The sequence below is a fragment of the Streptopelia decaocto genome (assembly GCF_964273445.1).
Source record: "Streptopelia decaocto genome assembly, chromosome: 2".
Lineage (NCBI taxonomy): Eukaryota > Metazoa > Chordata > Aves > Columbiformes > Columbidae > Streptopelia > Streptopelia decaocto.
In genome coordinates, this window is record NC_138655.1 from 119673708 (window position 1) to 119701149 (window position 27442).

Here is a 27442-nt window from a genome sequence, read left to right on the forward strand (position 1 = left end):
GCTGGAGAGAGTCCAGCGCAGGGCAACAAAGATGACTGAGTGGAGCATCTCCCTTTTGAGGAAAGGCTGAGGGAGCTGGGGCTCTTTAGCTTGGAGGAGACTGAGGGGTAACCTCATTAACATTTACAGATATGTAAAGGGTGAGTGTCACGAGGATGGATCCAGGCTCTTCTCGGTGACAACCAATGATAGGACAAGGGACAATGGGTATAAACTGGAACACAGGAGGTTCCACTTATATATTATAAAAAACTTATTCACAGTGAGGGTGACAAAGCACTGGAACAGGCTGCCCGGGGAGGTTGTGGAGTCTCCTTCTCTGGAGACATTCAAAACCCGCCTGGACACATTCCTGTGTAACCTCATCCAGGTGTTCCTGCTCTGGCAGGGGGATTGGACTAGATGATCTTTCGAGGTCCCTTCCAATCCCGAACATTCTGTGATTCTGTGATGAGGTGCAGTCTGTAACCAAGGACAGCAGCAACACCTAAAGCGTGCCATCAACGTGTTTGTTTCGCCTGACCCTCCGCCCCCCGACGCGTAACACTTTGCAAAAGCGCTGGTCAGGGCCGGGGGTCCCCACCGCGGCCCGGGGCGCCCCTGCACTCCGGAGCCCCCGGCGGCCCTGAAGGACGGGCTGCGCGCGGCTGACGGCGGCCGCCTGCGCCTGCGCGGGGGAGGGCACGCGGACGCCACGTGAGCGCGAAGGGGCGGGGTGTAGGGCGAGGCCGGTGAGAGCGGCCGCTCACGGAGAAGCTGCGGGGCAGGGTGCGCAGGCGCGCGCTGGCCCCACCCTCCCCGGCCACGCCCCCGGCGGGAATCCCCTCGCCCGCTGCCGTGCTGCCCCGCCCCCTCCCACCGGGGCCGTCTGCGCCGGGCGATGGGGGCTGAACCCCGGCGGGCGCTGTCCGGCCCTGGCGGTAAGCGGGGGCTGGGCTAGGGACCTGCGGTTCCTCTGCGAGGGGGGACACCGCGAAAAGGGGAGGGAAGGAGGGGAGCGGGGAGAGGCAGCGCGACCCCGCGGGCGGCTGGCTCGGCCGTTCTCGGTGCGAGGCCGGACCCGGGCGGGGGAGGAGCGGGGGACTGCGCTGCGTTGAAAGCGGGCCGGGCTGTGTCGCTGCCCCCCGCCGGCGGGGTGGGTGCCGGGGGTTAGAGGGGGCAGCTCCCCGCCGCCGCCCTGGCGGAGCCTGCCCGCCGCGGGGCTCTGTGCGCCAGGCGGCCGTTGGCGGTGCGGGCCCGGCAGGTGAGCGGGGGGGTCGCCTCGCCGGGCTCCTCCGGTGGGGGAGTCTCCGTGGGCTGCCTTGGAAAAGCGGTGTGGCAGGCACCGCCCCCTCCCTCGGTGCCGCTGTTCTCCGGTAGCAGGGTCCCGGGGCACCTGTCCGGGCGCAGCGTGTGGCCCGGGACGGGGCAGGGGGGTCAACATCGAGGTGCCCGAGAGCTGCCGCCGTCAGGAGGGCGGGCGAGATCGCTGGGTGTTCGGTGCCTTTTTTAACGGCGGGGGGAGGGGCCCGTGACAGACATCCCGAACATATGTACCGTTAAATAGCTATAGGGAAGACCGACGGCCTTACCTTTCGTGAACTTTAAACAACATTCCATCAAGGATCTTTTTTAAATAGTTAAAACTTTTCAGGGTTGCGTCCAACTGCACTCAGCACTGATGAGGCTGCACCTTGAATCCTGTGTTCAGTTTTGGGTCCCTCACAAGAAGAAAGATATTGAGGTGCTGGAGAGAGTTCAGAGGAGGGTGACAAGCCTGGTGAGGGGTCTGGAGCACGAGTCTGATGAGGAGCAGCTGAGGGAACTGGGGCTGTGTAGCCTGAAGAAAAGGAGGCTGAGGGGAGACCTTATCGCTGTCTACAACTACCTGAAAGGAGGTTGTAGCATGGGGGGTGTTGGTCTCTTCTCCCAAGTAACAAGTGAGAGGACAAGAGGAAATGGACTCAAGTTGCACCAGGGAAGGTTCAGATTGGATATGAGGAAGAATTTCTCCACCAAAAGAAAGGGTTGTCAGGCATTGGAACAGGCTGCCCAGAGAAGTGGTGGAGTCACCATCCCTGGAGCTGTTTAAAAGGCGTTTAGATGAGGTTCTTAGGGACATCGTTTACTGCCGGTGTTGGGTTAATAGTTGGGCTCGATGATCTTGAGGGTCTCTTCCAACCAAAATGATTCTGTGATTACAGTCTATTTTCTTTCAAGCAGTGAGTCAATTAGTTTCACCAGCGCATATTTTCTAAACGCTGTCATCTTATTTTCATACTGTTTTTCCTCATACTGCCTTAAGGGTCAAGCACAGGTGAACAGCTGAACCAGACAGCATGCGGTGTCGTGTTTCCAAAGGCTTTTTGCAAAATGACTGCAACATCATTAATGCTTCAGTTTGTGATAGCAAGCTGATCTTTGAGGTGACGTGCAGGTGAAACTTGAAACCAGGAGTTTTTATTTTTTAACTAAGCAGTGTCACAATTTCTCAGCAGTTAACAGAGCGTTTGAAACAAGAAACAATGATGCTTTTGTCTGGTTATATAAAGTGTCACTACAGATTAGTGAGATTCTTGTTTTTTTCCATCCAGTGTCCAAATCCCTGAAGCTAAAATTACAGAGAGAGAAAACTGTTTTATTACCAGAGAGCTGGTCAGTGTATTTAAGTTAATTTATGATTAGGACTGTTTTTAGGGACATGAGAAATGAAATTATTATTCTTTTGCCTACCTGGTTGAAAATCAGAAGACAAAAATTATGCAGTATTCAGGAGGTATCTTAGCTCACATACTTTTTTTTTCTCAGTCTGGTCACCTCAAGGGAGCTTCCCTTATAATCCCTTATAATTAGCATGTCAGAGTGCAAACATATACCCAAGTGGTTTATCTCGTGTTGGAAAATGCACAATTACAGTTGCATTGTGCAGAAGTTACTGGTAAAAATTGCCGATTAATTTTTACGAATGCCAGCAAATTTTTGATAAAGATTTCCAGGTGGTGTTGTATGACAGTCTTTCCCTTTGGTTTTATGTTGTGCTCCCATAAAATAGTTGGCGTATACATTTTAAAGTATTATCATTTGTTTGGAAGTTTTGGACAGAATAAAAATGTATGTGGAATTCTACAAGGTGGTATGTATTAGTGCTTAAAGCTTCTGGGTTTGTTGTTTTTATACTTAAGACAAAAATTGAACATAAGGAAGGGTGGGAAACATTTTCAATAAGATTTGTTTCGTTTTTGGGGGTTTTTCTAAATTATTTTCCTGAGTGGAACATCTTTAAATATTCCTCCTCGAATCACAATATGGTAACACCTCTTAATATTTGTAAGACTCCCTGTTAGTACAGGAAACTGAAAACATTCTTACGCAAAACTTCAGGTTTTATGTGTGATTTCTCAATTTGATATTACTATTGTGACTTTAAAAGTTGTCACCTGGGATTTAGAGAATGGTCTGATAAGTAACAGGGGAAAATACTCATGTCTGTTACTAAACAAGATTTTTTTCTCCCCTTTTTTTTTGAGTTAGTGGGTGGCTGAAAGTTGGCTTGACCATTGAGTTGCTGAAATGTTTTGCTGCTTGAGAGCCGTGAGAAGGTATGTTATGGTGCTGACCTAATTTACTTTTAGCATATGTTTAAATGTTTGCTTAAGACCTACATATATGTAAAGCTGGTTTGGTATTTTTGTTTAATGCTTATTTCTTTGGCTTTCTCTTCTTTACAGCTTGCAGCAGAGAATCCACAGTTGAAAATACCCAAAAGCCATATGCTTGTGCTCGAGTGAGATATTAGAAAGGCTCTTGACAAAACAAGGGTTTTAAAATAGCTTAATTATGAGAAAGTGGTAGTCTAAATCTGAATACGATATCCAATATATTACTGCATTCTTGAGTTATTAAAGCTCAGTGTTTCAAAATGAGTGAATATATCTGTAATAATGAGCTTAATTTAACAAAGCTTTTCAGTGCCAAAGCTATAAGCCAAAAAGTTAAACTTCAGAGAGATGTGAAGAAAAAGGAAAAAGGAAGCTGAAGGGAATTATTTAATCAGTAAATTAAATCTGTCCTCGAGTACTATTGCATAACGTGTTCTAGTGGAGATTGTGTTTCATATCTTTCATGAAGTGCAGGCGACTGTCCTCGAAGTGGTTGTGACCTTGATTTTAACATGAAGCCTTTCTCTGCTCTTCAAATCTGAATGAAGCTCTTGGAACAATCTTTGTTCCTTGTGAGTGAAACCATAAGTATCTTTCTTGCATTTTTCTCTCTCTAAATTCATTTCGAGTCATGTATTTTGTCACTTGAAGGATGCCTCAGAGTTCTGTCTTTCACCTTCAGTGAATTAATTCTTCCTTCTGTCATGCAGACTAATTTTGGCCCTAGAGCGTTTCTCTTTTAAGCAAGTTCAAAATAGACTTTTGGCTGGAATCCTGAGCCTTCCTACTAGCATGACAGTGTTGTTTAGATACAAAACAAGGGAACTAAAGTTAACCATACTTGGCCGTTTTTCTTGTAGAATACCAGATGGAAGTTTATGCTTAATAAACTTGGAAGTATGATTAATAGTTTCCAGGTATGTTGGAACTTTCTTTCCTAACTACTGGAAAATGGCATGCGATATAGCTCAGGAGTGGATGTGGGAAACGGTGTACGAATAAAGTGAAGAGAGAACTGAGCTCCTTATTTCCTTCTAGCAGCTCAGTCTAGGAGAATGTGGGTTTCTTGCATGGCTGATAGTCAAAACTTCTATCATATAGGTAACTGGTTAATTTACTTTTTTTTTTTTCTTTTTTTTGTAAATAACTTATTTTTTACTGCTTTGTGTCCACTTGATACAGGAAAAAAAATATCGATTTCTGCTGTTTTTTTTCTCAGACAATTATTTTGGTGTTTCTAGATCCAAAAATGCTAAAGCATATGACCAAGTGGACTTTTATCCCGTGTGCTTTGCCTTCCTTTCTTGACAGGTCAGGTAGAGGGGTTTTTTTGCTGTGTTACTGAGCAACTCTGGCATGTTCTTGTCATTGAGAGCTTTTGTTCTCCATAAAAATACAATATTGCTGTGGTACTTCACCATCTCCTGCTATTGTGAGTAGGTTCATGGGCTGTAGTGATGACTAGTCTTAGAGTCTTCCTCAGATGTAGCCAGCAAGGAGGTGGAAGTGTTTGCCAGTAATACATTTTATCTTTTTATTTTTTTAATCTGTCATTTAGTCCATGCACATAAAAGTTGGTTTTAGGCATAACAGTTTGAAAATTCATCAGTCACATTACAGGTTTTCCATCCCACTTTTCTACAAAAGCTTCCGTTTTCAGCAAGCTGGCTTTTAAGACGTACAAATTAAATATTTGCTCACCTCTTAGACAGAAAACATTAGCTTTAACTGCTTTCATGTTTCTAATTGAAGAGCTGGAAAGGTTGACAGAAAAAAGGTAAAGTAAGGGTCAGTACATCTGCTTGACAACTCAACTGTTGTCATTTACTCTGCCATTTTTGAGAGGGTTGTTGGTTTGGATTTATTTGTTTGTTTTCGGTAATGAAAGCAGTCAGGAAATAGTCTTAAATGTTTCTGTGTCCAGGACAATTATTTGGTCTGGGATGCTGAACAAATAGCTCTTTGTAAAATAGTCTTGCTTACTATTATTCATAAAATTATTAGTTTTATGTGAATTGGAAGCAGCTTTGCCTCCTGTCTGCCACGTATTTTCCTATTTGGGGCTTGCAGTTTGAATGATACTGTGAGGAGTGAAACAGCATTGTATTGCTTAAGAGAGCACAATCCCTACCATTCTGAGTTGCAAACTAATATGAACATTAATTACACAGAAAATTGTTGGTCTGTTGACTTTGTTAACCTATAAAATCAGCTGAAGGAGAAGTCCAATATTAAATATTTACCAATTCACATTTTCTTGCTGCTTTTTTATAAACTCTCTCTTAGTAATTGGTTTACTAACCTGAATATCCGCTTTGAGCGATGCCAGGAAATGTTGGTGCTCTTTAATTCAGAACTTGTCTCTCTTGCATTTTCAGTCTTCTGTTACAGACGTGTGCTTGTTGCAGAACTGTTGTTTAATTTATGCCTAATTGGAGGTATTCAATCTTTTGCACTTTCTGAACTTCTACAACTTCTTCAGCTTAACTTTTGCTTCTGATCTTAGGTGGAACAATCTTCTTTTCCTACCACTGAAATGTCTTTTAGCCCTTGTTTTCTTCTATTACAGTGAAGATCAAAGGGCAAAGAAGTACTGTCTTTTTACTCAATGTCTTCTATAAAAGAATATGTTTGGGAAAGTAGATTATTTTTTTAAGTGGACACAAGAGTGTGGACCTCAGAAACTAATGCATAACTTCTTTTGATTGAATTGTGATTATTATTCCTGGGTAAAATTTAATATTATTTTGGCACTGCTTGAAAAATATGGGATTTGGCTTTTTAACTTGGAGGTTCAAAAGTATGTAAAGGTTGGCTTTTAAGAGCAGTTTCAGCAATAGCTACAAAAATACCACTCTAGCCGCTCTTCATCATTCAAAATGCTTGACTGGGGAATTTTTATTTGAGCCTGCTTTGAGAAAGTAGATGGAAAAGGGACTGTACTTACTTACATGTCTTTAATCAGACATTAATATCCACCACCTCTCGAAACTGTTAGATTTGCTCTGTATAAATACAGCTTTGTGAGTCCCATGTGGAAAAATCCAGAACTCAGACTTCTAATACCAGTTTTAAATTATTATACTTGCAACCGTGAATGTTTGCTCCATTCTGTCACATCCTAATGTAATTTATATCAGTTTGTCACTTGATTGGTTGCATCATATATAAATATTTTATTACTTTATTAGGTTATGTCTGGAGAAGATATTGCTGCAGTGCATTCTTCAGTCAAGAAGTTTGTCAGGAGCTGATGCCATCAATGCTCTCAGACCTTTCTATTTTGCTGTCCATCCAGATTTTTTTGGCCAACATCCCAAAGAGAGGGTAAAAATCTTTAGTATGCTTTCTTTGTCAATGTGTCATGTATCAAGGATGGAAATTTTCTAGTTTTCCTGCTGTCAGAGAAACAAAAGTAGTGTTAGAATTTAATACAGTTGTTACCAGAGAACAAAAAGGTGCGCTTTCTTTATTTTTAACAAGGATAAGTCCGTTAAGCATCCATTAGTCGTATTTTCTGTTTAATTGTTATAAAGAAAATACTCAGTCCTTCCAGATTAATTTATAATACATATTACTTGCTTTATCACTTTGAAATGCTGTGTATTATATTTGAATCAATGGATCTCTTTAATCTTGAAAGCCTTTAGAGTGGTGTTTTGGAATGTACAAGAATATACAAGAGTGTACATCATACAGTTTGTTCATGCAAAATAATTATTCATTTATGCAGAGAATATGATCTGTAACACTACTTGTTAAGAGCAGCTGGCATTTTGTAAAAACTAATTCTGCCTGTATGATTTTAAAAGTTTAGATCAAAAATGGCGAAATTCATAAATTCATCATCTATGATTTTTTTTTTTTTCTTTATTTTTTTTGGACAGGAAGTAAATGAAAACTCACTGAAGAGGTTAAATGGCTACTTGGAGAATCTACAGAAACCAGGATTTCGCTCCTTTAAGCCAACTCAGCTTACTTTTTATGTAAGAGAAAGAGATCCAAACTCTTCTAGTGTTCAAGAGTCCTTCAGTGCTTCAGGTGCTTTTATATTGTGCAGAATGAATCTTGCTGTATTTAAATTCTTCCAGACCATTACTGTAGCGTTGTACAGTCATAATGACTTTTTGACTGAATAAAATCCTGTCAAACCATGGAAATATGTATTAGATCAGCCAGCAAGGACCATCCCAATTAAGTAAACATCTTACACTTTAAAAAGCATAGAAAGAATGAGAAATTATGAAGTTGAGGTCAAGTTACAGTATGAGGAGATAAAATACATAGGTTAATGTAAATAATAATTTTTCTGCTTTTAATAACATTGTCATGTTGAACTGAAAGAACAGTTGTGTCCTTGTTTTTGTTACAGATAATGTGTAGAACACAATGTTAAGGTGCTTGCAGAATCAGTAGGGACTTATTCTGTAAACAGAAGTTGTGTAATATCTGAAGCTTTAATTCACCACATTGTCTCTTTCCTTTGAGACTACAGAATATATTGTTGAGTTTGGAATATTGGTTTTGATTAATTTTATTCTGCCTGCTTGTCTGTGATACACCAATATGCCTTATCTAACAGATGAGTTTTATGTTCTATACGCTGCTAGACAAAATACTTGAGCAAATTGTGAGGGACCCTTGTGCTAGAAAACAAAATCATGCTGTTTTCCAAGAAAATAGTAGTGTTATTTCCAGTCTACTTAAAATGATAGTTGAACTGGCAGCAGTGTTCTTGAGTCTAACGCTTGCTTTCTAATGGGGCTATTAGGTCCAATAGCTAAAGTGATGGGACTTGATTTTAGCCAGTGTGCAAGTGTAATATTTTGTTCTGAAGCTTCTGTTCGTAGCCTGTGAAGAGCTGTTGTAGTACTATGCTTCTACAGTAAGTTATATCCAGGGCAATGATCAGTAATGATGTGAATTGTGTAGACCTGTTAGATGAAACTGCCAGTACTAAAGCAAAAGCATCCTTTTTTGGGTTATGCTGCATCTGTAGCTAGGTTTTCATTTTGCCTGATCATCCAGATAGTTAAAACAGCTCTATTTATATTTTTTGACACATAACAGTTTTAAAGGTTAAACTGCACATGAATTTTGCAATGAGTATTGCATTAACAATATCATAATATTTTTCAGCTACGTACACCTTGTTCGGGTTTTTGTAAGATGAGAGAAATATGAGTGCATTTTAAATAATCTTCATTAAATAATACTAATTTTGTGGGACTTGTATTTTACAGGATTTCGGGCAGTCAGTTTTACATTACATACTAGGGATCTCCTGAGCACAGTATTGGATATTCTCAACTCCTGCAGTTTATCTACAGAGCATATTCAAAGATTGAATGTGAACTCTCAGCCCCACAAGGAAGCAAAAAGCACACTGAACAGACCTATCAAATGGGACAAGACTTACTATTCATTTACTGGATTCAAGGATCCTGAGGAGGAACTAGAACAAGCCCAGAGAGTGGAAACAACTTTAATGTATGTAAGGTTTTTATTTAACTGATGTTTTCTAATCTAAATTGATCTTATTCTAATGCTGAGTTTTTTAAAAGGCAATCAATAAACATTCTGAACCATACAAAAATTTGTTGTCCACCATGGAATTCTGTCATGCTTTTTATAAATAAAAAGAGTTCGAATGAGCTCCTGGGATAACTGTAATGCCAGCTAAGCCGAGGCATTCTTGTCTCTTTGCCCAGCATTCATGCTTGGCCAATCTAGTTTTGGTTGATCTACTTTTTCAGTTTTGTGGAATATTGGTGGCAATACAGAAGGAGGCAGATGTACCACTTGGCTCCAAATATCTCCTTACCTCTCACAGGACTTCCGTAGCATAAAACTATAAGGCCATTGACTTTATTAGTAGTAATTCGTTATCACATTCTGTGTGGAGGCTGTGTGAAGAACAAGGTAAAATGTTTTAGTTTTCCAGATATCTTAGTGTTGTGCTTCTGATTTGTTGTTCAGCATACCAACCATAATATTTAAATTGAGGCAATTGTAAATACTGAACTTTCATGAAATGCAGGGTGTAGTCTATTAGAAGCTGGTTTTTTATAAACTCTGGGTGTGCTCATTTTGGGGAAGGGTGAAACATACTACCTTGAAAAACTTTTTGTAACTAGGAGACTTAGGTGCCATTTGAAATAAATGCAGAACTGTGGTGGTTGTATCTTCAGAGCAAAGGGTACTCCTCATCCTGCCTGGCATCTCACAAATAAAACCACTATAATATATGGTACTGTAGAAAACTTAACTGAGATTTAACATTATGGAGAATATTTTAACTAATTTTTATACATTTACAAGAAATGCCACAAACAGTTACATATTAACAGTCTGGTTTTAATACCTAGCCATTTGGCATCGGGCATCTCTTTTTTCTTCTGAGTTTGAAGTTTTTCGCTTAGAATACAGTATAAGAATGGAAGTATCAGTTTGTAAAAAATAGTATGAAAATAATTTTATGCTATGAACAAAGGCTAAACCTCTTAAAGAATAGCTTTTCCCTAGAAATAGAATGGTGTAATTATTGAAAGTTTTAGATGTACTCCATGAGTCATGTTTGCCTAGTTGTGATTATTGACGAAAGAACTGTAAAACTTTGACCTGTTTAATCTATGTTCATCTCAGCTCTGCAAGAGTTACCTAACTTGGTCCTTTAGTACCATCTCCCTTATTTGATAGTCTGTTATTATCACTTCATTTGGTTTTCGGTTTTGTTCTTTGGGGGTTTTTGTTTGGTTGTTTTGGTTGTGTGGTTGTTTGTGTTGGCTGTTGTTTGTTTGTTTTAAGACAGACATGTGGGAATTTCTTGCATTGAAGCACTAAGTTCTGAAGTTCCCCCCCTAAATCACACTAATCTGCTCCTCTACACTTTTCACACCTTTCAAAATCTTACAATTGCGTAATAACACTGTCAGTGTCTTTTAGTTCAATTTGATTCCCTAGTCCCCCTGAAGACATACAAGTGCCAGGTTTTCCTTTTTCAATATCTTAAGGTGAAGCATTTAGCAAGTTCAGTTTCTATCTTCTACTTTTAAAGAAACCCTTTGTCTGGTAACTTAAAATAAAACAGGAATGTTAACAGTAAGAACTGAGTTAGTTGTACTGTTTGCATGAAAGATAATACAGTGTGCCTCTACTTTTGTTCTTTTTCCTCTCAGATCCTGGTTAGATGATAATGAAGCAAGTGCTGTAAAAAAGCTGAAAAAGAGTTTGCCACTTAGAAAAGAACTAGAACGTTTAAAATTTGAACTCTCTCATCAACTCCAGCTCTCAGATATCAGGTAATAAAGTAGATTCAGTTGGACTTGAATTAAGACGGTCAAAGCAGGGAAGTGTTGTGTTCTACTATGCCGTGAGCTTTAAAGGCTTATTCCAATACAGCTATATTTCATATATGTAAATGTGTTATTGCACTGAATAATATTTTTCCAGAAGAATTCTGTTGGGACAAAAATTCCCTGTTAAAATCTGCTCCAAAAACCTGGTGTTTGTAACTAATAATGTAGACTCCAGTTGAGGCAAGCACATAAGCAGTTGAATTAGGACGTCTGCATATGTATTTGTTTGGGTGTTTTGCTTCCTGAATTCACGTGAATATCTACAAAGGTAACTAGATTGGCAGTGAAATGCAACTTTGCACGTGGTACATATTGACATCCTGTGAAGGCTTTCTGAAAATGTTATTCTTTCTAGTGTCTTGTTTCCCACACTCCAAAAGAGGAGGCAGTGTACCGTTGGTGACCTTGATTCCTCAGAATATTTTTCAGAAAATAACTTACAGTCCTTTTTTAAGTTTTGTCCCTTCAAATGAGAATGTTCTGGAGTAGGATATTCAGGATGGAAGGATGGCAGTGAGGGTATTCAACAACAGGAAAATAAACTTTGGGGGATTATTTCAAGGGCTAAGTCTGTTAAATTCTCCTTTTAACCACAAAAGGGAGAGCTAGAGCTTCTGAAATCATGCTTTTGTTCCATTCATCCTGTAAAAGACCCTGGCTTCCTTTAAGCTGAAGCCAGTTTTTGTGAACAGTTTCTAATCCTTTGTAACTGCTGTAGTGGGTTTTTTTTAAGTTTCTGGAACAGTCTTCACTATTAAATGCATAGATTTCGTTTTATTGATGCCTTTATTTTTTTTATAGTTTGTGTTTTTAAAATACACTGAAGCTATTTTGTTCCATGAAGAGTTATTAACCTTCCAAGAATTATATTACCATAATTCAGAAAAGAATGTGTTAGGAATCTGACAACAGGTGTCTTAATAGGAAACTGCTGCTTGTGATACTGCAGCCTAACACTAGTGTTCAGAGGTTTGCAAAATAATGAAGTCATTTGCTTTATTCCCTGTACAAGTTTAGAACAACTGAAGAGAAGGTAGGATCCCTGAGCAACCTTTTTTCCATTCCTGCCTGGTGCTTCTGAAAGCAAAGTGATAAATGTGCTAGGTAACAGTTGTTAGAATTACTTGCATTATAATGGATTGAAGTGCTGTGGCAGAGTCCCATTCTCTGCATCCCACAGTGGCTTTTTGCCTGTTAGATTTCCCTAAATGAGGCGATGTGGGCTGACCCCAGCTAGCAGCACAGCACCCACACAACCTCTGGCTCATACACCCCCAGCAGGATGGGAGGGAGAGAGCAGGAAAAGCAGAAGCAGGAAAACTTATATATCAAGGTAGAAGTTTAATAGGTGAAGTGAAGCAAAGCAAAACTGTGTGTTCAAGCAAACCAAAAGGAGGAATTCATTCACCGCTCCCTGTCAGCAGGCAGATGTTCAGCCGCTTCTGGAAAGCGGGGCCTCAGCATGGGTGATGGTTACTTGGGAAGACAAGTGCCATAACCACGAAGGTCTCCCTCATCCTTTGGCTGAACATTTATTGCTGAGCACAATGTTGTGTGGTCTGGAATATACCTTTGGTCTGTTGGGGTCACCTGTCCCGGCTGTGTCCTGTCCCAGCTTCTTGCCCACCCCAGCCTACTTGCCAATGGGGACAGAATGGGGGTAAAAGGCAAAACCTGGACACTATGTCAGCACTGTGTGATAGGTAAGAGATTAGCAAGTTAGCAACACTGTTTTACTAAAAAATCCAAACTACAGGGGTGATACGAAGAAAATTAAATCCATCCCAGCCAGACCAGTACAATAAGGGAATGGTAATTTCCCATTATGAGACAATTTTATGTCAGCTAGAAGTTTGCACAAGGATGTAATTTTTCAGCACACCGACAACTTTATGATTTAAATGCTTTTTGAAATTTAATTAGTAGTTTGTCTGATCTGTGATACAAGAGATGTCAAAACTATGTATATTGAAGTCAACAATGTAATACATGGCTCTTGTATGGTTTAACATATATTAATATAAATACAAAAAATATTCCACTGTAAAATATGATTTTATATTTTTTATATATGTGTGTATATATATGTGCGTGTATATATATATATGTGTGTGTGTGTATATATATATATAGATATAGATATATAGCAACTTACCATGGCAATCACAGTAATGTTTTGGATGAGAAACTGAAAGGGGGGCAGGAGAGGTCAATGTCCTCATATACAGTATTTGCTCCTCTAGACAAACATTACACGGTGTACAAACAAACTGCATGCTGCATGACTGAAACAAATACTGGTTGTCTCTTGCTATTTACTTGCTAACCCCCTTCTTATTGGGGGAGAGATTTGCAAGTTCTGTCTGTCTACTAGGTTTTATATTTATTTTTCCTAAATCTGGTTTTATTACCTTTTTTTGTGGCTCTCACTTTCACAGAGATTTTGAAATCTTATTTAGGCTTTCATGTATGAAAATAGCAAGTGACACAGACAGCTTTTCAGCAGGCCTTTGCTTTTATTACTGTTAAAGAAGTGTTATTTTGTTTGAGTTGGTTTGGGGGTTTGTTTTGGTTTGTTTGGTGGGTTGTTTTTGTTTTTTAGTAATGCTGAGAATTAAGTGCTTTCAATTGTATTTTTATTTAGGTGGCAGAGAAGTTGGGGTATTGCTCATCGCTGTAGCCAGCTACACAGTCTAGGTCGCTTAGTCCAACAGAGACCTGAAGTATTAAAGAATGTGAAAGGTATTTCTCTTGCTTGTTTCATACATCCTGTAATATATTGATTCAAAGATAAGCACAGGTCTTCTGTGAGAAGAGAGCTCCAGTGCTTTTCATGAATGCTTTTGATAACTGCAAAAATCCTGCCAGGCTTACTGAAAAGCTGGTGGGAACTTACGTTCTAATCTACTGGATATTTTTAAAGTGACCTTTCCTTACAGTGTATTCACTCTACTCAGCTTCTATTTTACTTCTTAATAAATACAGACTGAGTGAGTTGAAGGCACTGGACTTACTACCAACAATGAAAGTAAAAAATCCAGACTCAATCTCGGAAAGGGTTGGAGGTAGCACTGGATTGTTACCCATGGGAGATTCACGACAAAAGTACTCATAGCTCTTTAAAGAGCCAGTATAAGGATGACTAAGTAGAATACCTTTAAAATCGTATTGTATTCTCTTATTGTGCATGTCCCCTAAAACACCTATACTAAAGTCTGTATCTTCTCAGGAAAAACTAAAATGTTCTGTATACCTGACCTACCATTGTTCTCATACAGCTGTTTGACCTGTGATAGTAGCTGTTCGCTGTTATCGTAACTCTACATTTTATGCCTGTCTGCAGATACTCAGCATTGAGTGGCTTTCATTTGAGGGTTCACCTAATCCTTTGTCAAAAGACAGAGTGGGTAGGACAATAAGTAGTAGTTTTAAATTGTGTCAGGTTTCAAATCAGTTTCTTTGCCTAAGCATGTTAAGGATTAAAATGCCAGTGAAGTCTGTCTTGTGAACCTGTTGTAGTCTCCAACTTTGAAGATCTTTAATAATATACTGGACAAATACCTGGCAGTAATTATGCAGGTACAGATGATCTTGCCTTGGTGTACAAGGATGAACTAGATGCCTTAAAGTCAGTGTTGCTCTTTCTTAAGGATTTTGGAAAACTGATTTCTGAGAGCAGGAACTTCTCTTTAAGCTTCATTTTGTCGGTTTATACATCCCACTGAAGACTTTTGTGGAAGCTTCTTTTGAGAAATAATTGTCTGTGCTTTTACCTTACAGAATTCTTGAGAATCTTTGTACTTCACTTTAAATAAAAATAAATAAAAGCACCAAACCCACACTAACACTCAAAATGGTTTTTTTTTTTCTTTACTGTGAAGGTGATTCTCACAGCTTTCATATTGCAGAGAGTTCTGTGGAAGTAGTGTTGAATGGCTGTGCTAATACTTCTTTGGTTAACCCTTACCTTCTGGATAGATACTTTAAGCATATAGCATATATTTCCTGCTGTATACCTGATTTGTACAGATTCTTTTGATGTGCTGTCTGCTGAGATTTTCTCTTATTTTAAAAGCAATCTTTGTAAGAAAAAATTCCAGTTAACCAAAATCTGTCAAGTTTAAACAGAGAGAAAGCAAACACTACATAAGGTTTGTATGAAAAAAAAAAAAAACCTAGAATTTTCAAGAGCCACTCTTTTCAGATTTTGAGAATAACTAAAGCACCTACTTGTGTGTTTGTGCTGCAGATATGTGTTGTTTGTGGCACGTTAGTGGCATATTTAAGCCTTAAATAATTGTGGGGATAATTGCAATAACCCAAATTAGTAAAGAGCTTTGTTCAATCTTTAGGACGCACGGTGATATTTACAGACCGTTCAGGGATGAGTGCAGCAGGCCACATAATGCTGGGGACCATGGATGTTCACCATCACTGGACCAAAGTAAGAAGATTTCAAAGTAAATGATAATGCCTCTTGTTATGACATCTTTTTTCAAACCATAATCAAAATATTACTAGGTGCAAATAACTGATGAGTCATTTAAAGCAAACACATAGCTATTATGTTTAGCATAACTGTGTACCTTGCATTCTAAATTTAATCCTGTGAAGTAGTGTTACTAGAAACAGTCTTTGTCAGATCTTTACTGCTGCTTTCACTAGTAAATCAGTCCTATCCCTGATTAGATATAAAGAAAATGAATTTGTTACGTAGTTTTCTAGTCTATGCAATGAGCATTGGCAGAATATTTCATTACCATAAAGAGCTTATTCCCATGAAGATTTTAGGAATTTTATTTAGATTTTTTTTTTTTTTTAATGGAATGGAAATTATTGTTTCAGTCAATGGCTGCTAACCACCCATCGCTCCACTTTGTTCTTTTAGGTGGATAATGTTGATGTTGTGGAAATTTATCTGTGGTGACTGTGCGAATTTTGCTGCTGCTTGTGTGAAGTTCAGAGTTGAAAAGATTTCTGGCATCCTAAATGATAAATTATAGTATGCGAAGGGCCACAAATACATAGCGATGTTATATTCTTACTTACAGAGATATTCTTGAATCTTGGTTGCTGAAATATTTTTGATAGTTCTATCAAAAAAATATTTGTTTGTAAATGAGATAATTGGTGGAATTTCATTGTTTGGAATTTCACCCAGCTAGAATATCAGAATATTCTATTTCTGTGTTCCAGTCAATGAATAATATGAAAATTTAGCCCCCGCTCCAAAGCTTTCTCTGGTGGTGGTGGTTTGAGTTTTTGCCTATTTATGTCTCACTGAGGAAGAAAACAAACCATGGTTTGTTAATGTGAATGATTTACAAAGAACTGAAATGGATAAACTAGAATTTAATGCAAAACTGTCTACTCTTGAGATTTGCTAGTGTTGGTAGTCATTGGAATAAAAATGTTCTATTGATTAATACTAAAAACACCAAAACAAAACAACTCTCTTCCTTGTAAAAGAGGAATGCTTCCTCTTTCTAACTTCCACCAAGGGGTTTTCTGAAGGAGTTACATGTCTGCACAAGGTTTTGTGCAGATTGGACAATGTGTAGAGTTGATTGTGGTGATGGTATTTGCTTTGGAAGGCAGAGGAGAGGTGTGTGTTTGAACCTGAAATCAAGGGCTTTTTATTTTAAAATGCACTGAGGATCATGTTAAGTGATACACAAGAAAGTCAGTGGAGATCTTTGCGAGGCTGGTTAGCCACTTGGTTTTTAGAGAGCAGAATTTTCTGTCCTGTTCTAGCCCATTTTAGAAAGCAGTCCTAAGTGCTAGTACTTTTGTTACTAACGATCAGAAAAAGGAAGCAGTAGGATGGTGTCCATGTCGGTCTGCCGAATGGTCAGGTGCATGGTATTTAGAGAATTTTTGCAGGTTTTCTCTGTAACAAATGGAGATGCTGAACCAATGGATTTTATTGTGCCAAAAGCTGCTCTGATTCCACTACCATCTTAGATTTCTAACGAGATTGTTCTGAAATCACTTGACTTATTCCAGCAACAGTATTTACGTGTGCATGTGTGTGTAGAACTGTGTTCTAGCAGTAACTGGGTAGACAGTAAGTAGTGACTATTACTACAGACTTTCCTTTTTCTCTTGTTGCCCTGTTCCAGCCTTCTCCCTTTCACACCTTCGATGCCTCAACTTAAAAGTCTGATCACTTCTTTTTCTGGTATAGGTTTTTTAAAATTAGAGATCTCGTACCGTTTTCTTTTCTGCTCTCCCCTCAGACTCGAGATGGACTAGGTTATCACCCAAACCCTTGCAAAGAACTAGTTCCAGCAGCCAAGACTCTTTTCTTTCTTGAGAATTGGTATAAATTATGCTGGCAAAAACACTTTTGATGGTACGTGGAATAGCTATACCCCTACAGCTGTGGTGATAAAAATTTTATGTAGGCCTCAGACTGTTGTGGTTTTTTTTTTTAATAAGGTACTATTAATTTCTATATCTATAGAGACAAAGAACATCCATCAGTCTTGTTATCACCTTTTGGTGCCTTTATAGTACAAATACTGAAAACACTTACAAACTTATTCCATTATATTTTGCCTGAAAATATATATTTCTGATTTTTCTGATTTTTGGTATTCTTTGATTCCCCCCTGGTTCCATGCGTGCACTGTTAAATGCCTGTTCTTCCACAGTTTCTTGTTATTTTTTTCATTTCTTAAAATTAAGTTAATATGCTTATAACAAAGGAAATGTTTGTGTGCACAGATTTTTGAGAGATTGCCAAATTATTATAAACTTCAAAAAAGGCTGCTGTTCTTGGAAGATCGGATAAGCCAACTTCTGGGAGGCATACAAGTCGTATATATTGAGGAACTGCAACCCCTGTTGACTCTAGAAGAGTACTACAAGACTCTGGACTCTTTCTATAATAAATTACGTGACAGTAGGCTACCTTTTCACCCTCGCAGTCTGCGAGGCTTGCAAATGATTCTGGAAAGGTAGGTACTTGCAGGAAAGGTTTCTTCCTTTTTAGAGCTTTTACTCTTTTTTGTTGTTATTCTGATTATTGTTCTCACTAAGAAGAACACTAATATCACCTCAGATTTTGGTTATGTCAAAGTCTTTTTGTTTCTCAATGTTTTAAGTGCCTTTTTGTGGGATTAGAAGGAATCTGATTGAAGAAAGTCCTGCATATTTCTTTCAAGTTGGAATCAAAGTTCTGTCTTCCAGTATTGTGAAGGGTTAAATCACAGGGTTTATGCTGTCAGGTCAACACTCAGCTGCTGTTATTTATATTTTTTTGAGTATTGTTGACAGTTGGGTTTGAAATGTAATTTTTAAAAATCTGTATGTATTATGCCTCTGTATTCTCATGAACCAAACTTTATTAATTTCTTTAGTATTCTGATTGTGTTTTATCAATATTATTTTCTTTTCATTCTGAAAGTAATTCATGTAAATACTTGCGTAAAAAATGATCCCTGTTTATTTCCATCATGTTTCATTAGTGACAGATACGCACCAAGCTTACATGAATTTGGACACTTTATGATCCCAACAGTCTGTGATCCAGCGACCCTTCAATGGTTTATTTTTGCCAAAGCACAGGAAGCAAGAGAGAACCTGAAAAGAAAGGAAGAGTAAGTATTTATGTGACTAAATACATTTACCTCATTAAAATCTTCGCATATCATATGTTTTATTTGGAGGAGGAGAACTTTGAAGAAGGTATTCATGCTTTTGTGGTGGAAAAAAACTTGTGTTTATAAAATAGAAATTTACCTACCAGCTTTACTAAGTTAAAAATGTCAATGTTCAGCAAACACAAGGGGTTGTTAGAAAATATCCACCCTTCACCTTGTAGAAACAGTAATACTTTATTCTGAAAGAAAAGATCTTTGTTTAGAAGATAGGTAGTTTTACAGTTACTTCCCCAAAGGAGAGATGCCTTTATTTTTTTTTTTTTTTTTTAAAGGAAGAGACCTTTTTACTAAATAAGAAAAGCAACAAAGTTCTAAAGTTCTAATAATGTTACTAACATTGTGACAGCAAAACAGTGAAATCTAAACTAAAAATAACTGGGGCCAACTAGTGGATTATTATATCTAGTTGTTTGTCAGTTAGGTGAGGAAAAGATCAGTTAGCACCTAACAAGGGGAAGAAAAACACTGGGGTAGAACAATGAGATAAATGCTTCCTTGGTGTTCTTTCAGAGGTGGAAGTGAGATGAGAGAGATGATCACTGTTACTCAGTATTAAGTACCGTGCTTAATATTAGGTCTGTGATGTGTAATATCCATCAGGACTGTAAATTTTGTTCTTGACGTTGTATGTTTTATGTGTCTTTGAGGATTAAGAGCATGAAGTAGAGATGCTAGTTTTATTTTGCATAAAATACTGTGGTAGGTAACTGAGTATTAAGTGCCCTTCCAGACATTGTTAATACAATTTTGTTTTTCTGCTTTGGAAAGCTTTTAGTGAATTGTGGAAATATCACACTGTCACAAGTATATGCATGCTCTACAGATCCAGATGGGGATTTGTGAAGGTTATTTTGGGCATGAGTCTTACTGAAGGTTTTGTGGTTTTAGCTCTGTTAAGATGTGGTCACTTGGGAGTGTATATTTTGGATGATGGGCTTTGATAGAACATGGAGGTTTGCCGGAATTTTTCCATAACCCTCATCCAGCTTTGAAGTTATTTTTGCCATTTAATAACTGCTGAATAACCCTCTGCTTAGCTGCCCATATATGACAGCTGGGAAAGTGTTGTCTGTAGAAGTTGGGAGGGATGTTGTAGCAAATGCATGCATTTGCATCTGAGTGACTCACTCTCCAAAAAACTTGATGCTACCCCACATTATGAAGACACTAATCCAGGAAAAATGTCATCTTTAGGCTAGCAGTGACATAACTGTGGTGCTCCCCTCAGAGTATGAGCAGCTGTATTGCGCGAATGCAAGAGCCAAGCTGAGTATCTTAGCTCTTCTCTTGTGTGTCAGATGATTGTTGGTTTGCATAAAATAGTAAAGAACAGCTATTCTAGGTCATGTTGAAGGTCTGTCCACATCATCTGTTAGGTTACGGAAAGACTGCACGAGTGGGGCAAAAGACGTGGTGGTTTTTTTACTCTGTACTCCTTCCCATTTTCTGACTGACTGCACTTCAGAAAACACTTGAAGCTGGAAACATTATATTGTGTTAAGAGTGTTCAATAGATCTTCTTTTTTTCCCTTTTAATTGTCTATTTTTTAGCCAGTTTGCACTTTGTGGCTCCAGAATATTCTGTGGCAGCAAATTGCACGGTTGAATTTCATGTAACATATGTATACCAAGGAGGGAAGTTGTGTTCTTTGTTTTATAGATCCATGGCCATTTGGCATTCTATTGTTCTTCTGCTGTAGGAAATACAAAACAGTCATTCTGTATTTATCACCTCTACTTTTTTTTTTTGTTGCTATATCATATTTCCCCTTAGTTGTCTTTTTATTGAAGCTGAAAACTCCTTTTCTACTTAATGCTTCCTTGCACAGAACCCACTCTGTACTTCTGATTTTCCTTAGCCTCCTGTGGTTGATAAAGGAAATATTTGGAGATGTACTGAATTTACTTTGTACAAGCAGATGAATGTTTTACATCCAGTAAATGGCATAGTGTAGCTGGAATTCTGTATGACCTGGTGCACCGGAGAGTTCAAATGCTGCTGTTCTAGAAAATGGTCTGTCTGGGTGGGTAACATCAGTCTTCTAGTAATGCAGAATTTTAGTAGGAACCTAGTTCTCCTTCCCTTGCTTTTGTAAAGTATCAGTTTTGTATTGTTGTAGATGTGTAAACCTCCTTGTGGAAGTGACTGAAAATAAACCTGCAGCTCTCTTTATATCCTTCAAGGGAGCCTGAGATTTCACAGGCCAGGAAAGCTTGGTGCTCAAGCATTATAGGCCGTGCTCAGGAGGGCGGTGTGGATACAGTGAGTAGTAGGGACAGGCCTGCTCCAAGTTAACTCACTGGCTTGGTTTTCAGCCCTGACTGACAGGGCTGTGCTCTTGTAGAGCAATCCGAGTGCCCCAGCACAATGTAGTGCTGCACAAGTACGTGGAGATCCCAAACTGAGCTCTGGAGAGGGTGGTGTTAAACCCCTTCAGTAGTGATGTTATGTGAGTCAAGTAGTGTCGATAGCTGTGTCCATGCTTAGCGTGGGCAGATTCACATCCCAGCGGGTCTGCGAACGTGCTGCTGGTTTGTAGCTCTTCTCACCCAGTCAGGTTGGAGTTGTGGAGCCATGTTAGCTCAGGCTTTGTGTTGCAGGGCAGCGATGGTGCTGTTTCTATAACCAAGCTGGCTCTAGAAGAAGTGTATCTATGTTAATGTGGCACAGTGCCTGAGCTAGTAAGTCTTGCTGAACTTGAACTGTCTCTGCATCAGACGATCCACAGTTCCAGTGACTATTAATTAATGCTGCACACAAACTTTATTTCTGAGTAGCTTGAGTTGCCATGTGGTGTCTTGCCACTTTGGGGTGAAAGGAAAAAATATGAATTCAATATTCCATATACTTCCAGCAATTAGTAAGTTATTAACACATTTAATATGCAGCGGGTGGCTGTACCTGTCGCCTGTTGTTTTTGATGACATGCAGAGTACTGGTCTTAGTTAAGGCAGAATAGTTACTAACGTGATTTTATTCTTAAATCTTACTCTTTCAAAGTTATTTAAGTACTTCCATCTCTTAAGTTAAAAATGGAGCCCCATAGGATTTCTGTTTTGGTATTTTTCCCTGTTACCTGGTGAGAAAAAAAGTGTCGTCATGCAAGCTTTCAAATGTAACTGTAGGCAGGCTCTTGCCCGTAGTCATGGAAGCATGTTCAGTCTGGCCTCTGAGGTAGACATGGCTATCAACCTGCACAAAAATCTGAGCTCTACCATAGCTGTACATGAAGTGACACACCATAGCTGTACATGAAGTGACACCTTGTTTACATGCATATAACCTACAAATATACCTATCTCAAGGTGGGGTTTAGGTTGTTAAGTTCTAATTTTGTCATTTTATGTTGTCTTCTTTTGCTAGGATGATGGTTACAGAAAAAGAGCTAATTGATACTTCCACTGAAAAATTTTCTTTGGATCGGCTGTATAAGGAACCCAGTGTTTCCAGTGCACAGATGATAGATTGTTGTAAGCGGCTGCTAGAAGAATCGTTGCCCTACCTACAAGGCATGCACCTTTGCATTTCACATTTCTACTCTGTGCTGCAGGATGGAGACCTGTGTATACCTTGGAACTGGAAAAACTGAGGACATATCTGATAATCAGATGAATTGTTTATTTTCTGTAAGAGGCTATAAATATGAATGTTTTTAAGAGTAAATTATTTAAATCTGTATTTTGATATCAGTATTCAGCCTGCAGATTTTCTTCTAACTGCTGCTCGAAAAGGATTTGAGTCCTAGACAATTTGCACAATGCGCGGCATTGCCAGTTCTGGGAAAGACACCTGTACATTCTCCATACTTCTGTAGGAGTCCCAGTGTATGGTAGCAGTTGTGAAACCACATTTTGTAGTGAATTATGAAAATATATTAAAGTGCAAGTCTGCAAAAATGTGCATGTGTATTTTTAATATACATTAATATTGCCGGATGAACCTCCTTAAATAGTGTATGACTCAAACCCGACATTACATGTCATCTTAAGGGATTCGCTGAATGCAGTAGTTACCTGGTGGCAATATTGGCATTAGTGTCACGAGGATGGAGCCAGGCTCTTCTCGCTGACAGCCAATGATAGGACAAGGGGTAGTTGGCTCAAACTGGAACACAAGAGGTTCCACTTAAATTTGAGAAGAAACTTCTTCTCAGTGAGGGTGACAGAGCACTGGAACAGGCTGCCCGGGGAGGTTGTGGAGTCTCCTGCTCTGGAGACATTCAAAACCCACCTGGACACACTCCTGTGTAACCTCATGTAGGTGTTCCTGCTCCAGCAGGGGGATTGGACTAGATGATCTTCTGAGGTCCCTTCCAATCCCTAACATTCTGTGATTCTGTGTGATTTTGTATTGCCACCTGTTACTCAATTAAAATTAGAAAAAAAAAAAAAAAAACACACATGGAAAAAATATCAGAGTATTTCTACTTTGCAGAAGCAAGCAGTACATTAACTTGGTCTCTACAGTAGAATTTCGTATGTTCGTCCAATATTGTTTGTTGCCTTTGAATTTCAAAAGATGCTGGTTGTACTGTCTGCAGTGACTTTAAAGGAGATGTCATTCTCTCTTTGTTTTCCGGCATTTGCTCCACAAACACAGACAATCCTCTTTACTTACACTATAACAGATTGCAAATCCCATTCACAACACTTAAAACCCGAGTAGTTTAATGTGACATCTAAGGAAAGGAAGCATTGATTTGTGTGCGGCTGTCTGCAAGAGTAAGTACTTCTCAGTGAAAGCTGGGGGTTTGCTGTGAGGCAAACGTGTGGATCTTTACTGGTACTTTATTCCTTGAAAAAAATGAATTGAAGTGTGAATGTATGTCAACACATTTTCAGTGTAATACATGCCAAGATACATTTTATATTTGGGCTACTACTTTGCAAAATATCATTTGAGAAGAACCAACTGCTTCACGTTTCTGGACTTGAATTCACTTATAACAACTGGCCAAAAAAACCCCCAAAACAATGGAATTATTAAATGCTTACTTGCTTTGTATTTATATTTGTATTTACCAGGGAATTTGTTGTGCTTCTCTGTTTTGCCCCCGGCTGGGTGTCAAGTTCTTTATTATGTTGTCAACCTTTAAACAAAACCCCCACTGTGATCTCAAACACATCCGTTTTAAAACATTGAGACAGACGCTGCGACTTTGTCAGGCCTTTATTAGCAATTGCTGTATAGATTCTGAAGATCAGTTGATAAGAGTGGTGTGGCAGCCTGCTCTTGTGCCCCTTACATCGTAGAATCATTTTGATTGGAAGAGACCCTTAAGGTCATTGAGTCCAACCATTAACCTAACTCTGGGACTAAACCATGTCCTTAAGAACCTCATCTATATGTCTTTGAAACACCTCCAGGCTGGGGGCTCAGCTCTGTGCAATAAACCAAAGAATTCCAGTCCTGCTGCTATACCACCAGAGGGGCGATCAGCTCAGGTGCCATGTGGGGGCCCCTTCCCTTTTCAGTTCACTTTTGGGGCTTGTTTTCCTGAGATGCACATCAAAATCTCTAAAACTGCTCAAAAGTCGAGCAATATAAAAATTAGGGTTGTGTATAGTTTAGTAATTCAACATGATAAAGTCTGTGTCTTAATAGAGCTACTTTGCAGCGCACATTCTATAAATCTGTTTTACTGCAGAATGGTTGAGTTCACTTTACAAAAATACTGACCTCTCAATATTTTTTAGCATATGTAGAAAAGTAGTGGAAAAACAAATGAATAAATTTAGTGTGCATGTTATAGGTATTTGTTTTGACACGTTTGACTTATTTTGAACAGTCTCCAAAGTAACAGAGAGTTGTCCATTTAGGTAGCTGTGGATGGGTTAAGTCTGTCAGAATTATATTTTGCTTTCTGACATTTTAATGAGGTGGAGGAAAACAAAAGTTTAGAACTCTCAGTGCCTTTTATCACAATGGCAGGGTAGAAACGGAGAAGAATTTTAAATGTTTGTCTGTTTCTAAATTGGGCAGAACACCTCAGATTCCGCTCAGTAGACTCTGTGCTATCAGCTCATTGTGGTAATAGGTTTAATTTAATATTAACATCTAGTGTAGTTTTATTCAGTACAGAATTCCTGCTTGCTCTGTGGCCAGCAGCCAAAAACATGCTCGCTATGAAGTTTCAGAAAGTGTTCTCTTTAAAAACAAATCCTAATATTAAATTAGGTGGAGTTGATGTCTTGGTGTTTTAATCATTATTGTTTGGCTTAGACTGGAGTTTAGAAATTTGCAATAAACATCTGGAAGGTAAGTAAGAATATTTACCAGTGATCAAAGACTTGAAACATGTGCTGATTATCCATCATGAGTCAACTGGATGCGGAGATCATGTCGTTCAGCCTCTGGGAATGGTTTAGTATTTTAGTGCAGCTGCCAGGAGGAAATTCAAGGCTAGATTCGATACTAGAATAAAAGAGATGGGGACTTAAGACAAAACTGATCACCTTAATGAGCTCTTTTGATGCTGTTTAATACTGTGACCTTGCCATGCACACATTGGCAAACAGCAATTTCCATTTTGTCAGGTGTTAGCATAACATTTTACAGTATCGGTTATCTATGAATTCCGGCACTATGGGCTCCTGCCTGTGTTTTAACAGCTCAAGATGTGATTTTTATTCTTGAAGCTGTATATGAAAATTGTACGAAATCATGTGAAATAATACCCATTTTGTCACTGTTTTTTGGCTGTTATCTGCTGTGATACAGTCTCAGGGACTAAAATGCTTGTATTCATGTTTTGTAAGGGACTAAATGTTGATAATGAATCTTAAGAAAGACTTAAAAAGGGAAAATCTACCTGAAGATTAGAGCTGATGTATCAAAGCGTGTCCAAAATCCATCAAAACTTTTCTTGGAGAGCATAAATCTCATCTAGTCTGTGTACATTACAAATAAAAAAAAAATAAGCTTTTTGAGGAAACTGACATTTGAAAGCTTATTAATTTAAATCTGTGATTCTGAGAATATAGTATTTGTCTGAAGAGGGTTATCCCTGTGATTCCTTGGACATATGCAGGTACTGTATGTGCGTAGTACATTTATCCAAAGATGAGACTTTCCTAATCTTTTTATAAACTTAACAGTATATGGATTTGTAAGAGAGCAAGGGAGTTTAAAAAATAAAATAAGCACGACCTAGCTAAGAAAGAGAAAACAACTGTAAATACCGTAAAAATGTTATTTTTTAAGTCTAATTTTTCAAACTACAAGATTAAAAGCTGCGATCTTGATTATCTACATGGAAAAAGAAAAAGTTTAGATATCTCCCTGGAAAGCCCTGTTAAATATACAGTGTATATTGAAGTAACAAAAAAATAATATTGTTTTGCAGTTCAGCCTTTACAGCTACATATTCATTACACGACTGCGTAAATGATGAATAATTTAGTGGTTCACTTTTGCTAAATCCTCTGACGGGGTGCTGTATGTCTAAGTAGCCAGACTGATTGATTATTATCTCCATGATGTCTTTAAAACAACAAAAAAAAAAAAGCTTTTGAGGATATTTTATTTAGTAGAGCTGAAATGTAATATTTTTTGCCAGCTTTTATGTTCTGAATGTGTCTTTTTGTGGCCTTCTAGTTCCATACCTTTTGGCTATTGCGTGGCTCCATATTTTAGCAAGTTTGTTGGTTTTTTTTTCTAACTCTTTTGGTTTTCCTAACGTGTTTACCGAAAGAGCACAGGTTTAAATTTGCCCCATCGATGCTGTGAAGTGTGCTAACTACAGACCCCCCAAACACGCCTTAAATTGAGCTACTAACCCTCTTGTAAACTTCCCTTGGATTTTAACAGGGAATAAGACTTCAGAATAGTGAGAGTGGTGAAAGTTTGTGCCCAAGGTAATGGCTGCAATGACAACATTAAATGATGTTTAATGTTGAGGTTATGTGGAAAGAGCAGGATCGTAATTTTCTTAGTTCAATTCCAGCATCCCTGCTAGCTGCTCAAGAGGACAAAAGCCAATTCGATGTAACTTAAGATAACAGTTGGCTTTAATTTCTCTTTTATTATTTCCCTTTAATCATCCGCTTTGTCGTTTGATTTTTATATGTTGCAGCTAATGCCTGTGGTCGCTCCGTGCAGCCTCTGTAACAGGATATTCTGGGACCGTTGACTCAGAGCAGCCATGGGATGAGAACCTGATGTCCTCCCTCCAGACCGCCCTGTGATCTGGCAGCCACAGTTCAAGATCAAGGCGTTTCCTTGATAGCGCTTTGTCCAACCCACACATTATTTTACCCATCCGTTTGTCATGCTCCTGGGAACTTCTGCTCTGGGTTGTGTTTTGTTTTGTTTTGTTTTAATGGGGTGTTTCAAGTTTATTAAGTCAGTGGGTCGTAGTTGCAGACTCAGTGTTTGAATCCTGCTTGTGTTATAATCTGGTAACTCCCGTTTTCAGCTTGCATTGATTTCAGAGTGTCCATCCAGCTACAGGTGTTAACTTCTACAGAATCCCACAATGCTCAAAAAAAAAGGATCAAATGCAAATACCTCAATTTCACACTTAATTACAGTACTAGAAAGTACTTAACAAGGAGCACTACAGCTAACTTTAATTTGATTTCTTCCACTGATCTGCAGCCAGGGCAGCGTTCTACGGAGTCCACATGATTTGAGGCTCACCCACTAGCAGGGATCTGCAGAGGTGATGTTGGCTTGGAGAAGCAGAGCTACCAAGGTTGAGTGAACGCTGTCTTCATCAGAACTGCCCACGCAGCCCCAGGGGAGGGCAGACTCTCTGGCAGGGCGTTCTGAAGAGCC

The 27442-nt window shown here is 38.9% G+C and overlaps 1 protein-coding gene across 1 annotated transcript; it reads left to right on the top strand.

Annotated features, from left to right (window-relative positions):
• The first annotated feature begins 772 nt into the window (after positions 1–772).
• TCAIM (T cell activation inhibitor, mitochondrial) lies at positions 773–22560 on the top strand. Its single transcript, XM_082045179.1, has 11 exons — positions 773–920; positions 3511–3578; positions 6830–6965; positions 7526–7679; positions 8882–9128; positions 10817–10939; positions 13641–13738; positions 15349–15440; positions 17726–17958; positions 18469–18600; positions 22028–22560. The coding sequence occupies exons 2-11, from the start codon at positions 3550–3552 to the stop codon at positions 22251–22253; spliced, it is 1470 nt and encodes a 489-aa protein (XP_081901305.1). The 5' UTR covers positions 773–920; positions 3511–3549; the 3' UTR covers positions 22254–22560.
• The last annotated feature ends 4882 nt before the right edge of the window (positions 22561–27442 follow it).

Bases quoted from the DNA above. Each gene is read 5' to 3' on its own strand.
- TCAIM (XM_082045179.1), top strand. From the start codon at position 3,550: ATGTTTTGCTGCTTGAGAGCCGTGAGAAG. The intron at 3,579-6,829 runs GTATGTTATGGT...TTACTTTATTAG, and splicing joins TGCTTGAGAGCCGTGAGAAG to GTTATGTCTGGAGAAGATAT. The intron at 15,441-17,725 runs GTAAGAAGATTT...TTGTGTGCACAG, and splicing joins TTCACCATCACTGGACCAAA to ATTTTTGAGAGATTGCCAAA.